At 37.6% G+C, this 14,829-nt stretch overlaps 3 protein-coding genes across 3 annotated transcripts; 1 reads left to right on the top strand and 2 right to left on the bottom strand.

Annotated features, from left to right (window-relative positions):
• The first annotated feature begins 211 nt into the window (after positions 1-211).
• Positions 212-6,318, top strand: LOC110418753 (respiratory burst oxidase homolog protein C-like). Its single transcript, XM_021431557.2, has 12 exons — positions 212-1,022; positions 1,124-1,280; positions 1,402-1,450; positions 1,644-1,757; positions 1,858-2,283; positions 2,395-2,778; positions 2,863-2,958; positions 3,047-3,162; positions 3,301-3,403; positions 3,611-3,669; positions 4,970-5,511; positions 6,050-6,318. Exons 1-12 carry the CDS (start codon positions 446-448, stop codon positions 6,157-6,159), a joined length of 2,733 nt encoding a protein of 910 aa, XP_021287232.1. The 5' UTR covers positions 212-445; the 3' UTR covers positions 6,160-6,318.
• On the bottom strand, positions 6,304-12,828 carry LOC110418755 (uncharacterized). Its single transcript, XM_021431559.1, has 12 exons — positions 12,707-12,828; positions 12,504-12,626; positions 12,300-12,423; positions 11,693-11,826; positions 11,468-11,612; positions 10,715-10,893; positions 9,696-9,936; positions 9,377-9,475; positions 9,013-9,158; positions 8,706-8,813; positions 8,140-8,228; positions 6,304-7,312 (listed from the first exon to the last, which is right to left on the bottom strand). The coding sequence occupies exons 1-12, from the start codon at positions 12,773-12,775 to the stop codon at positions 6,796-6,798; spliced, it is 1,974 nt and encodes a 657-aa protein (XP_021287234.1). The 5' UTR covers positions 12,776-12,828; the 3' UTR covers positions 6,304-6,795.
• Positions 12,829-13,081: 253 nt separating this feature from the next.
• On the bottom strand, positions 13,082-14,065 carry LOC110418455 (RmlC-like cupins superfamily protein). The gene has a single exon (XM_021431188.2). The coding sequence runs from the start codon at positions 14,040-14,042 to the stop codon at positions 13,368-13,370; it is 675 nt and encodes a 224-aa protein (XP_021286863.1). The 5' UTR covers positions 14,043-14,065; the 3' UTR covers positions 13,082-13,367.
• Positions 14,066-14,829: the final 764 nt, after the last annotated feature.

Raw genomic sequence — 14,829 nt, 5'->3', positions numbered from 1 at the left:
AGAAAAGCGAGAATGGGAAACTTCAAAGCAGTTCCCCATGGTAATAAAGTAACAGTGTTAGTACCAAAAAAGTTTATGGAGTCGATTTTAGCTGGTTTTTCAAGCATATGGAGGACCATTGCCGAATGGTAATGACGCACGCGTCTAACAGTCATTAAGGAACACAACCAGTGCCTGGTCAAACTTTCATTTCTCCACCTCGTTGAAGATTTTACCTGAGCTCTATATATATGGACAAAACGCGGTTGCTCTTAAACTTGCAGAGAGAAATCTAGTCTAAGAAAACAAAGATATATATATTTTTTAGAACAGGCCAAGGAAAGAACTGTTATATATTGCCTTTGTTTTCTTCTATCTTTCAATCTGTTTGCATTGTAAGGAATCTTTGTTATAGGCTTATTGCTAGCTTGGAAGGTATTATCTTGGAGAATTGGAATCAAACCACATGCAGAAAATGAGTGCGGAGGACGGGAATCGTTACCAGCATCACCACCATCATTCTGATACAGAGGTTTTAGCAAACGATAAAGTGCCTCATAGCGGTCCATTGAGCGGACCTCTGAACAAAAGGGCAGGAAGGAAAAGTGCCCGGTTTAACGTTCCGGACTCAACCTCTTCTAAAGATGATGGTTACGTTGAGATTACCCTAGATGTTCGTGATGACTCCGTGGCGGTTCACAGTGTAAAGGCTGCAAATGGAGCTGATTTGCAGGAAGATCCTGAGCTATCCTTGTTGGCCAAAGGTCTTGAGAAGAGATCAACCGTGGGAGCGTCGATGGTGAGGAATGCTTCGGCAAAGATTAGGCAGGTCGGGCATGAACTGAAGCGCTTGACATCGTTCTCCAAGAAGCCTGCTCGCTTTGATAGGACCAAGTCTGCAGCTGCTCATGCTCTGAAGGGACTCAAGTTTATTACCAAGACTGATGCTGGGCATGGATGGGCTGCTGTGGAGAAGCGGTTTGATGAAATTACTGCATCTAATAATGGTGCTTTGCCTCGTGCACGCTTTGGTGAATGCATAGGTATGTTTGGATAGTATTTGAAATCTATAACTGGCTTTTGCAGAAAATAGTTGCAGATGTTTCAATTCCGTGAGATTTTTGTGAATTTGATGTAATGGCAGGCATGGAGTCAAAGGAGTTTGCAGGGCAGCTGTTTGATGCACTTGCTCGAAAACGAAACATTGAAGGTGATGCAATTAATAAGGCTCACCTAAAAGAGTTTTGGGATCAGATCTCGAATCAAAGCTTCGATGCCAGGCTTCAAACTTTCTTTGAGATGTAAAGTTTCCGTTTTCCTTTTTTCACCCTTTCTTAGATCCATTGTCCATCAATAAGCTATACACTTTGCATTGCCTTTTATTAGAGCTTGGTCTTAAATCAAGTGGTTAACAAAATGCAGGGTGGATAAAGATGCCGATGGAAGAATAACTGAAGAGGAAGTCAGAGAGGTATGGCATGTTAATTTCAGCTACTAAAATTAATTTGTAAATGGACAGAAGTTGACTATGATGTATTTCTTAATTTCAGGTGTTTGAGTAATTTTGATTTGTTGTTTGAGTGATCAAGCATGTGCTTCGTGTCAGATATTCTCAGACAATTTTTTGTGATAATTTATATCTCATAGTTGATGTCCTTTTACAGATTATCAGCCTGAGTGCCTCTGCAAACAAACTCTCAAATATCCAGAAACAAGCTGAGGAATATGCAGCCTTGATTATGGAAGAATTAGACCCAGACCATCTAGGATACATCATGGTATATTCAAGCATTTTCTTACTCTTTTTGCTGGCTTTTATGTTAAAGCTTTGGCTTCAATTGGATTACCAATTTACTACAATTCTTATTCTTTTAACAGATAAACAACCTGGAAATGCTTCTGCTACAAGCACCAAACCAATCTGTTAGAGGAGAAAGCCGGAACCTGAGCCAAATGCTAAGCCAGAAGCTTAAGCCTACATATGATAGCAACCCAGTGACGAGATTCTTCCGGGACACCAAGTATTTCTTGCAAGATAACTGGCAGAGGGTGTGGGTGATGGCTTTGTGGATTGGGGTTATGTGTGGCCTATTTACATACAAATACATCGAATATCGAAGAAGAGAAGACGTTTTTAAGGTAATGGGGCATTGCGTTTGCTTTGCCAAAGGTGCAGCTGAGACACTTAAATTGAATATGGCCCTGATTTTGCTACCAGTCTGCCGTAACACCATCACCTGGTTAAGGAACAAGACAAAATTAGGTGCTGCCGTTCCCTTTGATGACAACCTCAACTTCCACAAGGTAACAGACAACAGAACATGTCTTCTGCTTATGTTTTTCTTAGCCAAGGATTGCATATATGTTCAAATTATAAGCTAAATCAATGGGGGTTTATTGGTTATTTCATTTCAGGTGATAGCAGTTGCAATTTCTATTGGGGTCGGGATACACGCCATTTCCCATTTGGCATGTGATTTCCCCCGCCTGCTTCATGCCACTCCTGATGAGTACAAGCCCATGATAAAATATTTTGGAAATCAACCCGAGAGCTACTGGCATTTTGTGAAGCACCCAGAAGGAGTTACCGGGATCGTAATGGTGGTGTTAATGGCCATAGCTTTCACTCTAGCTGCGCCTTGCTTCAGGCGGGGTAGGCTGGACCTTCCCAAGCCTCTGAAGAAGCTCACTGGATTCAATGCCTTCTGGTACTCTCACCATCTATTTGTCATTGTTTACACACTCCTCATTGTGCATGGAATTAAGCTCTTCCTGACCCAGAAATGGTACAAGAAAACGGTAAGCAATGATCACTTCAAATTCCTGATATTCAGTTGTGGTAATTATTTAATGAAATCTCAATTTTTTTTTTTAATTTGGCAGACCTGGATGTACTTGGCAGTTCCAGTTACCCTTTATTTGTGTGAAAGATTGACGAGGCTGCTTAGATCAAGCATCAAGCCCGTTACCATACAGAAGGTTAGGCCCTGTGACATATGACCAAACACTACTAAAATGACAAATATGCAATTCATCCAGATTTCTAACCTGTCCTCGAAATTGTTAGGTTGCCGTTTATCCGGGAAATGTACTCGCACTTCACATGTCAAGGCCCAATGGATTTAGATACAAGAGTGGACAATACATGTTTGTCAATTGTGCTGCGGTGTCTCCATTTGAATGGTAAGTGTTGGCTTTACGAATGGGGATCCGACAGAACTGTCATTGTCTTTTAACCCTGACTTATTTGTCTTGTCAACTCCACTAACAAAACAAAACAAAGCCTTCTTTGACATGATAATGATTGCTCACATGGAACAGGCACCCATTTTCCATTACTTCCGCCCCCGGAGATGACTATCTCAGTGTTCATATCAGGACTCTTGGTGACTGGACGCGACAACTGAGGACCGTATTTTCAGAGGTGAGTTCTCCTACCGTCCTTGATTCATTAATTTGGTGCATATACTTTCTCTAATTTTCCACACCTGGTTTTCCCGTTTTTCAAAATTGACGGCCCAACCATCGTATAATTAGCTAACAATAGTTAATAAATCATAACTACCCCTAAGATTTTAATCATGGAAATGTGTTAAGGCTACCGGGATTTACGCTCCATTTGTTCTTCCAGGTTTGTCAACAACCGACTAATGGAAAAAGTGGCATGCTCAGAGCCGATTACAACCCAGAGTAAGTTATTAACATTTTCTCCTCTCCCTTTCCAAAGCCACAAAAAAACACTAGCAATTTAATGCATATGTCGACAGGAATCCCTCTTGGATCTCTAGGCTTAATTAGGGGTTCGTGCTGCGTACGTGACAGGCACTTCCCTTAGTCAAACTCTGTTAATTTAATTAAATGAGAGTTGTGTATACAACTCTTTGTTCTGCTTCTTATATATATAGAGCATCATGACACCAACTTATGATTCTTTTTAGTAGTTGTTCATATATTTTACGCGTTGTTTATACGCTTAGACACATATAAAATACACTAGTAGTTCCTAAGTGATGAAATTGCAAATATACAAAGAGGAGAGATGTGATTGGCAGTCTCTTGTCTGACAGCATAAAAGATGTACCAAAGATATCAAGGCAATTAATGCTAGTAGGAAATAATTCATCTTTACCATCAGAACCGACCTGGCCCTCCATTTCATCATGCTAGATGATATTTCCTATATATTTGCAGCATGGACACTTTAGGAGTTCCATCTTTTTCTAGCGAGGAAATTAACCATCAATTCAAGATATTTATTCAAAACGTCAACTTAATCATATGGTCCAGCGAGTCAATAATTAAAGTGGCTTTTTTTTTTCAAGTTTTATCTTTATCTTTATGTTTAATTGCAATATTTTGGACTAGGAAATGGTGACCATGGTTAGTGCCATTGGCTGCTATAGAAATGTCATTTTCTTTGTTTGTCATTTCTCCTTGCCATGTGGTGCCATACGCTATCTCCTAAGGCCTAGGTCATTGAAATTATAAATCATTCCTATATTTCATTGAATATAAATTAGTTTTATGTCTGTCGTCTCTAAGCAAGAAGACAAAAACCAGAGCATCAAGATCTTGAAAATAAGGAGGAATTTATCTTTCTAGTGCTACTATGTTGTGGCTGTCAGGCCATAGAGGATTGGGTTGCTCAGATGGTTACAAACAATAATTTCAAAATATTGGTGCATGAACTTAGATTACTTGTTTCAAACCCCGACCGACAAATACAAACACGCTAATGAAAGAAATTGGTAACAGGGTCCCTGTCTGCTTAGAACCTATAACAAGAATGTTACCCTACCTTCCTTGATGGACGTCAGGGACGAGGATGCCCCAACAAAACAAAAAAGAAAAGTTCAAAAAGTCATTTCCACGTTTAGTTGTAGATTCCTTCAGAGATTATGCTGTATTTACTTTTATGATAAAAAGTGTATTTCATTTGACAAATGATGTGCTAACGATATACTCTTCAATGGGATTGGCGTTGAAACAGTTTCCCAAGAGTTCTAATCGATGGCCCGTATGGAGCACCAGCACAAGACTACAAGAAATATGAAGTGGTTTTGCTAGTGGGGTTGGGGATTGGAGCAACCCCAATGATCAGCATCGTCAAGGACATAGTGAACAATATCAGGGCCAGGGAGGAGGAAGAAAGTGCCCTGGAGAATGGAAATGGGGTTGGCGTTAACAAAACGAGTCCTCCCAATTCCAAAAGAAAAGAAAGCTTCAAGACAAGGAGAGCATACTTTTACTGGGTGACAAGGGAACAAGGCTCCTTTGATTGGTTTAAAGGAATAATGAATGAGGTAGCTGAAATGGACCACAACCACGTGATCGAGCTCCACAATTACTGCACCAGCGTTTATGAAGAAGGTGATGCTCGCTCTGCTCTCATTGCCATGCTTCAGTCTCTCAATCATGCTAAAAATGGCGTCGACGTTGTTTCTGGTACAAGAGTGAAATCCCACTTCGCCAAGCCTAATTGGCGCAATGTCTACAAGCAAATTGCCGTTAATCACAACAATACTCGAGTTGGTATGTACACTGAACTACCCCTTTTTTTGTTATTATTTTTAATTTTCTCTATAAAACTATATATTCAACATATGACATTTAATTATAGAATTCGGACTCTAATCCATTCAATAAAAAAAGCTTTTACATTAAAAAAATCACTAAAATATTTTGAGTTAGAGAAGAATTGCACATGTTCCTGTTAACTTTAAGTATTCCATTATCTTCTTAGCTTTAACATTCAGGAAAGCAACGTTTCCAAGCTTTCTTTATTTGCTCATCACTTACGTAGAAAAAGAAGAAAAGGATACTATTAGCTAGTGTGTGCTTTTGCTTATGACAATGATGATAATAGTGACAGCAATTATTTATAAGATGAAAATTTCCACATTTATATCAAGTAATTATTATTACAAACCTTCTTACGTTCACATAGGAATAGAGCAAAAACAGTGACAGACAATATTGATATCTTTATTTAAGAAAAAGGAAATTAAAAAGCCTTAGTGCTTTTCATGATTATAAATTAATGAGCTAACAAATTGTTCTGGAATGGCAGGGGTGTTTTATTGTGGGGCACCGGCTTTGACCAAAGAGCTAGGCCAGCTAGCATCAGATTTCTCCCACAAGACGTCCACCAAGTTTGATTTCCATAAAGAGAATTTTTAATCCAACAATCGGATAAGGAGGAGCTAAAAAAGCAAGCCTTTCGAAGCTCAGCCAGAGACAGTTCCATCCATCCACCTTGATCCCACTGTCTCAATTGTACAAAGATCTTCGCTCCCCTCTTGTTGACCACTTATAATATGTTCCTTTTTTTTTTTGTAATTACATATAATTTTTATTTTATGTATCAAAATTTTCTGCACAAAAAAAGAAAATATCAATATAAAATTTGGTAAATAATTGAGGCAAAGAAGGATAGTGCGTTGGTTGATTGAGATTTGGTGGCATCGCACCCAAGAGATTTTGAAGTTGGATGAGAGATACGCAAGTGTGAGTTGCGTGACTGAAAAGTCATGCTTTGCCCACCTATATTTTGTGTGCCAATTAATGTGGTCCAAATCCAATCCTAACAATTATTTAACTTCTGATTGGAATCATACAGTAAGTGCAGACTGGCATAAACAGCGAAAGAATTTTGTTACCGTGTGCAGTTAAAGAAAAATGGGTTTCCCAAGCTTTGCCCATTATGTTCTGATTTATTTACCCTGACAGGTATTCGATCAATGGAACGAAAAGTTGGATTTGACTGTTAACAATTAAAAGAAAAGAAAGTCCTTTAAAGAGAGGTGTCCTGAAGTTTCATTTATGTTTCCGTTTTAGCCTCTGGAAGCTGGGCCTGATTAATTGGCTTGAAGTCAAGCCTTGATCCGCAGCCTGATTGGGCTGGAAAGGGATTAGAGGTTTTTTCATTCGCCTGTTTACATCTACAGTTCTGCTGCTGTTGATGCTGGGGGAGACTGCATTTGACTTTAACTGTCTTGGCACCTCCAGCCTCTCTAGAATCCTTGTCGTAGTTATATCTAGCTGCCTGCTGTTGTCTGGTGGGGATAGAAGTAGAACTGATTGACCTGACTTGGGTTTATCTATACAAGTGGGAGAATTTTTCACAGGGACTTCATGGACAACCAGTCGCTCCCATTCTTCATCAATAGAAGCTGTGGTTTTTTCTTCTCCGGCTAACTGATCTAGCTGTGACATTTCCTCATTGACAACCACGACATCATCTGATGAAGTTGATTTTGCAATCACTTTGGTGGGGTCAGGTTTGGTTGTGTATAGTTCAGATGTTGCCTCATTCGTATTAGGAGGTACAGACCTGGAATATATTATTCATGTCATCAAGGAAGCAAATATCAAAAAGGCATTCAGCATTTACCATTCAGTCTGCACGTCGATGCTGACATGATGAGTCCAAAACGCTGAGTTTTAAACTCATGAAACTGAAGGAATCAGTTCATTTTATGGACTTAAAATGTAAATAATAAATCAACGATTGGAATAATCCAATAACAACAGCAGTCTGCAATACAAACATACTCAAAAAATAACTTTCGTGTATTTCAAGTAGCATCCCAGGCAGAAGGCTGATCTACAATGGGGGTGATGAAAATGCAGCCAGGTTATGAGAAATAGCATATTGCAATATATTATGAAATCCTAGATACTTATACAATGCTCTAAAATAGAGATCAACTAAAATTTAAATAATGTGATAATGTGCTTATGTATATATGGCAATCAGCTATCTTTAAATTGATATCACTTCACAACTTAATGGATATAGACTGGATTCATTACTTATAGATGACAAGAGGTAAGAATTCGACTAATCTATGAATAAGTTTAGAAAAAAGGACAGAAAATCCCACTTTTCTGAGTCTGTTAACAATCCTACCTCTTTTTCATCTACTTGTTAACAAAACCATACCAACGTATGACTTTATTCTTTCTGAACTTTATGATCTGAGATGTTTGCAGAAAAGATCTTTAGCCATTAATAGGCCTTGATAACTAATCTTCAACTCTGGGGTTGTCAGAAAAGATTTATTGACTTCACAAAATGGAGAAAAAAAGCATGTACATTAAATTGTTTTTAATGGGTTTGCATTTGGAAAGTTGGAAGCAGATGGTGAGTATAGTTACCCGATTTGTAAGCTCTCTTTTACAAGCAAGTTAAGTTTTTGATGGAAACCTCTTTCATACAGGACTGGATTGTAGTCTCTTGAGTCCAACTGCCAGAAATTCATAAAGAATGAAATTAAAGCAAATATGAACTTGCCAGCCATCAATATTAACCAGGAAAAAGTAAGACTAACTGAGATATCTTCTGGGAGAAAACTATGTGGCTTTTCTGGCTAAAACATCTATGAGTGCAGCCTAAGCCCATAATGCATTGACAGTAATTTAGCTTCTATACCAAGACCAAGTGGCATGACTCAATAGGTAAAAATAATATTTTCATATCTGATAATGCAGTTAGTTAATTTATACAGCTTTCAGCCCCTTGCAACCAATTGCAACATACAATGCAAAATCTGGATGATATACACAAGTTTTTAAAAGAATGATATAATAATTCCTTATTGTAAGAAGGGTGTTAAAAGGACAAGCTGGAGCTGAAAAAAAGAACATTGATTTTGAACAAATGTGAAAGTAAACAAAAATAACAATGTAGATAGTGAAAGAAACTACAAGGAAAAACTTTTAACCTTGAATAAGGAGGATTGAATGGAAATCTCAATATCTTTAGGCACTGAATGATCAATGAATCGATTGACATCAGAAAAGGGCAAGACTTCCTCTGATCCTGCAAGGCGCTGCATGTTTTAATACAATCAAACAATACAGATTTACCAACAGAGCTTAACTCCATCACTGAGAAAATTTGTATCCAAAGTAGAAGCACTAAAACATTCTGAAGGTTAGGTGGATTACAATGAAGACAGTGGACTGCAAATATTATTTAGCAATGAATGTATAGACCATTAGCTAATAATAAAGCAACACAATATTCACCCTGAGAAGCATTGGCCCATTATCTGAAGGTTGAAGAATGTAATAGCAATGGAATGTTGCCTCCCTCATATTTTCTATATTGCAATTTGAAGAGCATACCAAGCCTTGGTCCAATGAATGTAAAGCAGTGCAAAGCCCTTTGAAAACTGACAAATTATAGCAGGATTAGGAAAATGAAATAATAAAGGAAAAGGAAAAGAAAAGAAGAACAGTTTCAGAGTTTTACAGAAGTTTCTCACAATTTTTTATAACCAGAATTATCGAGATAAATTTGCAATTAAGGCAAAGTCACAAATCCCAGATAAACTGCCTCAGTAAATGTTCACAATGCAAAACAATAGCAAACAAAAGGACTTCCACGCACATTGAAAATTCAATTCTAACTGATCCGTTTCATCTGAAGCAGCTTCTATCTCTGGAGAAGCCGATGGAGTTACAAAATAGGGATTCCCAAATATAACTCCTGTGAAAAATGCAAATAAAGGAGAATATGAGCCAAGGCATAAGTTCAAGTAAAATACTAGCAGAATCATTTTTATCCAGCTCTCATATTTCTGGAAATTGCCTGGAACAGTAGTCTGGCAATTTAAATTATTTATTAACAAAGACTTCTTTTAAAAGATGCAATGACTGAAAGATTTCCACTAAGATGTCAAAAATGGAGCTTCATTCTTGAGATTTACCTTCGCTTAGAGACCCCAGGTTGGTCCGCTCTATTATATTGAAGTCAACAGGTGAAGAAACCTGTTGGAGTTTCATAGAGCTCTGGAAAGAGGGCATAAACAGGACTGTGTTTTTGCCAACCTTCACAGAATTGTCAATCACATCAAATGCTCCAAGATCATGGAAAGTGACTGCGCAAGAAGGCCTTTCAATCCTACTTTTTTCTGCATTGCACAATGGAACACCATGGCACCTACATGTCTATAGGGAGGCGATCCAAGGATTATTGAAATTATTGTTCTGCTTTCAAGAGGAAATGAAATATGGTACAATCGCATAAGAATATGTATCTGCAGTTTGCATCATGCTTGTAGGGATGTGAGAGCAGAATAAGAGTGGCACGTATCAATGCATATAGGCATGAAAGCATGGACAATAGACAGAAATTCTAAATATTACTACTGGAAGAACACAATAGCCTCTTCTGTCAAAAATTCTTGACTCTGCCAGTTTCAAAGCTGCCACTTACTATGATTATACAAAATTTCTTTATCCTAAGCAGTTAGCATGGATTCACTTGAAGGTCTGACTACTTTAGAAGATTATTTCCTTTCATTGTTGTCCAAAAGATCATTAGAAAAGAAATAGCAGCCCATAGCATTGGTGTAACAAGCCGAAACTTACCAATTAAGCACAAATAATGATTAAAGAGAGATATAGGAATCCTCAAAAGAATATAAGATCCAGACTCACCAAGCACTAAGTCCTACATAGAATATTACTGAGGGTGAAAAAGAGTAAGCTATGTTTATATGTTGATTTTCCAGTTACGGAGAGGACTTTCTATTCATGCTTGCCATTTGATTTCTTGAGATAGTTAATACATATAATGCTTGGATATCTATAGGAGATTGGTAGATTTTTCTCAACTTGAGAAAACTATCTTGTTTCCTAAAATTCAATGAAATGGTCAATCAACATTGATAATGTATGAGTAAATACACTAAACAGTAGCTAAATTAAGATACACATTCAATACCTCACAAGGGTTGAATCCGTCAATTATATGATTGACAGAAGCAGATAAGTTGCAGGATATCTGCTTCAAAGAACCAGCAAGGTTACTATTAAAGATAAACCGAGCCTGCAATGGCTCTTCCGTGTCATCCCTTAGATCTTGTAGCCATTGTTTCACCAGGCCATGAAATACTTTGACCTCTGTCAAAGTTACAAGAATATTACAAAAAAATGTATATATTTATATGATACTCTTGTATTCAGTGGCTAAACATACTAAGCATTTGATTCAATTGTAGGAAGCAAACATTAACAATACCATGCAATTGCTAAGAAATCAGGGCTCAAGCACAGGATGTATAAAGGAACTCGATATGATAATAGTTTCTGGAAGGAAATCCTCCTTCTGTTTTCAGGATTCCACCAAGAATTTGAAGGACCAATGGTATTCATGTGCCTTCACTCAGGCTTCTATTACATCATGACAAGCATAAAACTGATACAAGCCCCTCATCATGATTAAAGTCCCATGTTATCGATTAGTAAAATTCAAATGATTTTATGACCTGAATGTTTCAACTAACTAGCATTCTGAGTCAAAGTGAATAGTTTATATTTGTGGTTTGAGCTATTCCTTCATGCAAAATGGCCAAAAAACTTGAGCAAAATAGTTAATTGAATGTAAATAGATATCAGCTATGATAAACATAAGACTCTTTCTTGATCATCAAAGCTGCTGTTCTACATTAAATGCATGGGATGGAAAGACTGAAACCTGGAAGGTAGGATTGATAGGAGCAGTTGTCAAGATCAGAAATACATCTCGCAAAACTGTTTAGATTCTCTCTTATATCACTGAGATGGTTTGATCTTTGCTCAAGCAAAACGAACTCGACGGAAACACATTTATCTGCTGCATCCTGCAAGAAAATAAAGCTTGAAGGTTATGCTAGAAATCCAAAGAAAGGCAAAATCCAAACTTTGGTATTATGTGGCTCACCATAAGAGTTTCTTTCAAGCCAGAGTCTATATTTTCAGGTAAAAACGAACACAAGACAATCACTTTCCGCACGATATCTTTTCCTCCCCACGAATACAAAACTTGATCACTCAAAACACTTGAAAGTTTCATAACTGCTAAATGAAAGAAAATTTCAATCAAACCTAAAGTACAGCATCCGTTAACGAATTTTTTATTATTGTTTCAGGTTTGGTTTGTTTGTTACTTTTACTGCTTGCTTCTTGTTTCTTAAGCAGTAAAATAAAAATTATAATTGATTAAAAATGAATAAAGAAATAACATGCAACATTAATTTTAACACATTGTTTTGTATAAAAGTAAAATCATACATTTAAAAAAAAAATTTAATTCTTCAAAAATACAGCTTACGTTTACATCCAAACTTTTGTTTTGGTTTTTTGCTTTTATCTTTTGAAGCAAAATGTTGATAGTAAAGTAACAACCGCACCTAAACAATAAAAAGAAACATAAAACAGAACTTGATTGATCTAAATGGTTAGAGTTATGCATCTGTTTAACAAAATAAGAACTCTGTTTTACATAATCGAAACAAACATATATAAAAACTTGAGAGAGAGGGGAAGACCGTGGCAAGAGAGAGATCCAGAATCGTTGAGCTCAGGGGAAAACGAATCGGTTGGCAAACTATTCACAGCGTGGTGGAAATCACGAAGACTGAAGTCTCCTCTTGGATTATACGCCACCTTTAGCTGTATTCCAGATTTTTTAAGTCAAAAACTCAAAATACATCTCATTTATTGAAATCTCCGGTTAAATCAGACAGAGTTACCTCGTCCGAAGAAGAAATGCGATTTTTGATGACGTAGCACAAACCAATTCGATCTCCTAGTGAATCCGATTTATTCCTCCAATTCCATGAAACAGTGTAGAGATTAGCCAGCTGTAACAGTGACTGCGAAAATCGCGACCAAATTTCTTAATCGATCGATAAATTTATGGCAAGTTTTTATCTCTGCGTTTGCAATCGATTACCTGCTTTAGGTCTCTGAGCAATGGAGACGAGAGGCTACATAGATCCAGCAAGAAACAGAGGAGAACCATTTGTTTCTTCTACTACAATTGTTTTTTCAGTCGATTTTGAGAGCACTAGTTCGGCGCGAATCGTTTGATGAAATGCAAATTTGAAAATTATTAGTTTATATCGAGGAGATAAAATTTCTGTTTCGCCCCCTACATTTTGTTGATTTTAAAAAGATGTCTCTCTACTTTAAAAAATATGAAATTTCCACTTAAATTTTCGAAAAGCACATTGCTGCCAACATGCCATAAGTCCTACACCTTTTTCTTTTCAAATTCTTTTTGCCAATTTGCCATTCTTGATGATGAATCAGCTAAAGATCAAAACTCAACACAATACCAGTTAAAACAAATATAATCAAGCTCTATAGATTTACTTAGGACTCAAAGTACAAGCAAAAATTAAGACATCAAACACCAATGCAATCTAAGAACATTCTTTTGTATCTTATCTTTAAATGTATGGATATAGAGTGGAGCACCAAACCACTGAAGTAAGCACTTTAAAACAAAGAGTGCATTTTTCACTCATGTTGCACACAAATGTTCAAGCTCATACCAATGGCAATACAACACTACATATAGAAACTATAAATCAGCACAATGTTCTTAGACTTTACTGTATATGAATTCTGGAAAATTTAGCCAGAGTGGCATTCCTGATGTGTTTAAGCTCAGATGCGGGAACGGAGATCAATTTCCTTGTAATCTTATCTATCAGTTCCGAATTAGTCTCAAACATGGCACCACCAATGCTTACCACCCCTGGATTCTGGCTGTTCAGTACGGAGAATGCAATTGCAGGCTCATAACCAGCATTCAAGCAAAAATGGAGCAGACCGCGGGGAAACAAGAAGACATCTCCTCCCTTTATGAGCGATTGAAAAAGGTTATTGTTGGTGTCGAGAAAACCAGCAAGCACAATACCTTTTCTAAGAAAGAACAACTCAGAGGCTCTAGGGTGGGAATGAGGCATTAACAGACCATCCAAATCAAGGTCAGTTCTCGCAATTGATAGGCCGAGAGTGTTCAGGCCTGGGAAATCTGCAGCAGTGACTATGTTTACAGAGGAATGAAGGAAGTTGTCTGTATCTCCAGCATGGTTTATGTCTGAAGTCTTGAAATCTGGAGCAATGATGCTGGAAGGATTCTTGCAAGGGAAACCGTTGATGAACAGAGTTTGTTTTGCTTTCATATCGGTTGGACAAGCATCCTGGAGGTTACCGCTATCTGCCAGGCAGATATTGATGGAAGTGCAGAAGATGATGAAGAAAAGAAGAGTTGAATTCATCTTGGTATTCTTCTTGTGAAGCTATGGATGTCAGCTTGCTTGTTCTAGTGTTTATATATGTTTCATTTAGAGGTTGCAAGAACTGGAAGTTATTTTCCGAGGCTTGGAGTTCACTACTGGATATCATATGGATTCCATTCGAAGAAGTCCATTGCTTTAAAGAAAGATTATCAAAAAGTACCCTGACGGCTGGATGTCCCCTATGCTTCAAATGCTAGGATTGTGTTCTTTGCTGATAATTCCCTTCGATCTTTCATGATAGGAACAAAAAACTCTACTGTGGACCCAAATTTTTAACTTGTCTAAACGTCAATTTATCTGTTGCCTGAATCTGCGGTCTTTCTTGCCATCACAGGAAAGGAAAAAGAGTCTACAGATAGCCTTGGGCTTCTTAGTGCAACTTGGAGAAGCAAGTTGAAAAGGGTCAAATTATAATTTGTGGCACTGGTAGTGGTAGGGCGTCTCAAGTGTGAAATTTTAGTGAAGCAATTGTAGTGAGGTGTGCTGTCAATTTTTAGGAGCTCCATATCTATACACTTGTGGCTTTACTGATTCTCGGTGTCCTAAAGCTAAACCTTAAAGCTTACCCTTCCCTGTCTTATTCCCTCTGTTTTTGACAGTCTTTCATAGGCATAATAACTGAGGTCCGTACTGCCAGGTTTTACGCCACTCAGGTCAAGCCTTGCCCCAAGAAAAGGAAACTCAGAACTCTCCCAGTACACTAGGGAAAATCCTCCTCCTGCTCCTCTCTCCTTTCTGTTTTTTTTTTTTTTTCAAGTGGAAATTT

The sequence above is a fragment of the Theobroma umbraticum genome, unplaced genomic scaffold (assembly GCF_002168275.2).
Source record: "Theobroma umbraticum cultivar Fairchild unplaced genomic scaffold, ASM216827v3 scaffold_50.0, whole genome shotgun sequence".
Lineage (NCBI taxonomy): Eukaryota > Viridiplantae > Streptophyta > Magnoliopsida > Malvales > Malvaceae > Theobroma > Theobroma umbraticum.
This window is presented reverse-complemented; position numbering and strand designations above follow the sequence as displayed.

Bases quoted from the DNA above. Each gene is read 5' to 3' on its own strand.
- LOC110418753 (XM_021431557.2), top strand. From the start codon at position 446: ATGCAGAAAATGAGTGCGGAGGACGGGAATCGTTACCAGCATCACCAC. The intron at 1,451-1,643 runs GTATGGCATGTT...GTCCTTTTACAG, and splicing joins CTGAAGAGGAAGTCAGAGAG to ATTATCAGCCTGAGTGCCTC. The intron at 2,284-2,394 runs GTAACAGACAAC...ATTTCATTTCAG, and splicing joins ACAACCTCAACTTCCACAAG to GTGATAGCAGTTGCAATTTC.
- LOC110418755 (XM_021431559.1), bottom strand. From the start codon at position 12,775: ATGGTTCTCCTCTGTTTCTTGCTGGATCTATGTAGCCTCTCGTCTCCA. The intron at 12,627-12,706 runs GTAATCGATTGC...CGATTTTCGCAG, and splicing joins TGCTCAGAGACCTAAAGCAG to TCACTGTTACAGCTGGCTAA. The intron at 10,894-11,467 runs GTTTCAGTCTTT...TAACTTTGACAG, and splicing joins CTATCAATCCTACCTTCCAG to AGGTCAAAGTATTTCATGGC.
- LOC110418455 (XM_021431188.2), bottom strand. From the start codon at position 14,042: ATGAATTCAACTCTTCTTTTCTTCATCATCTTCTGCACTTCCATCAAT.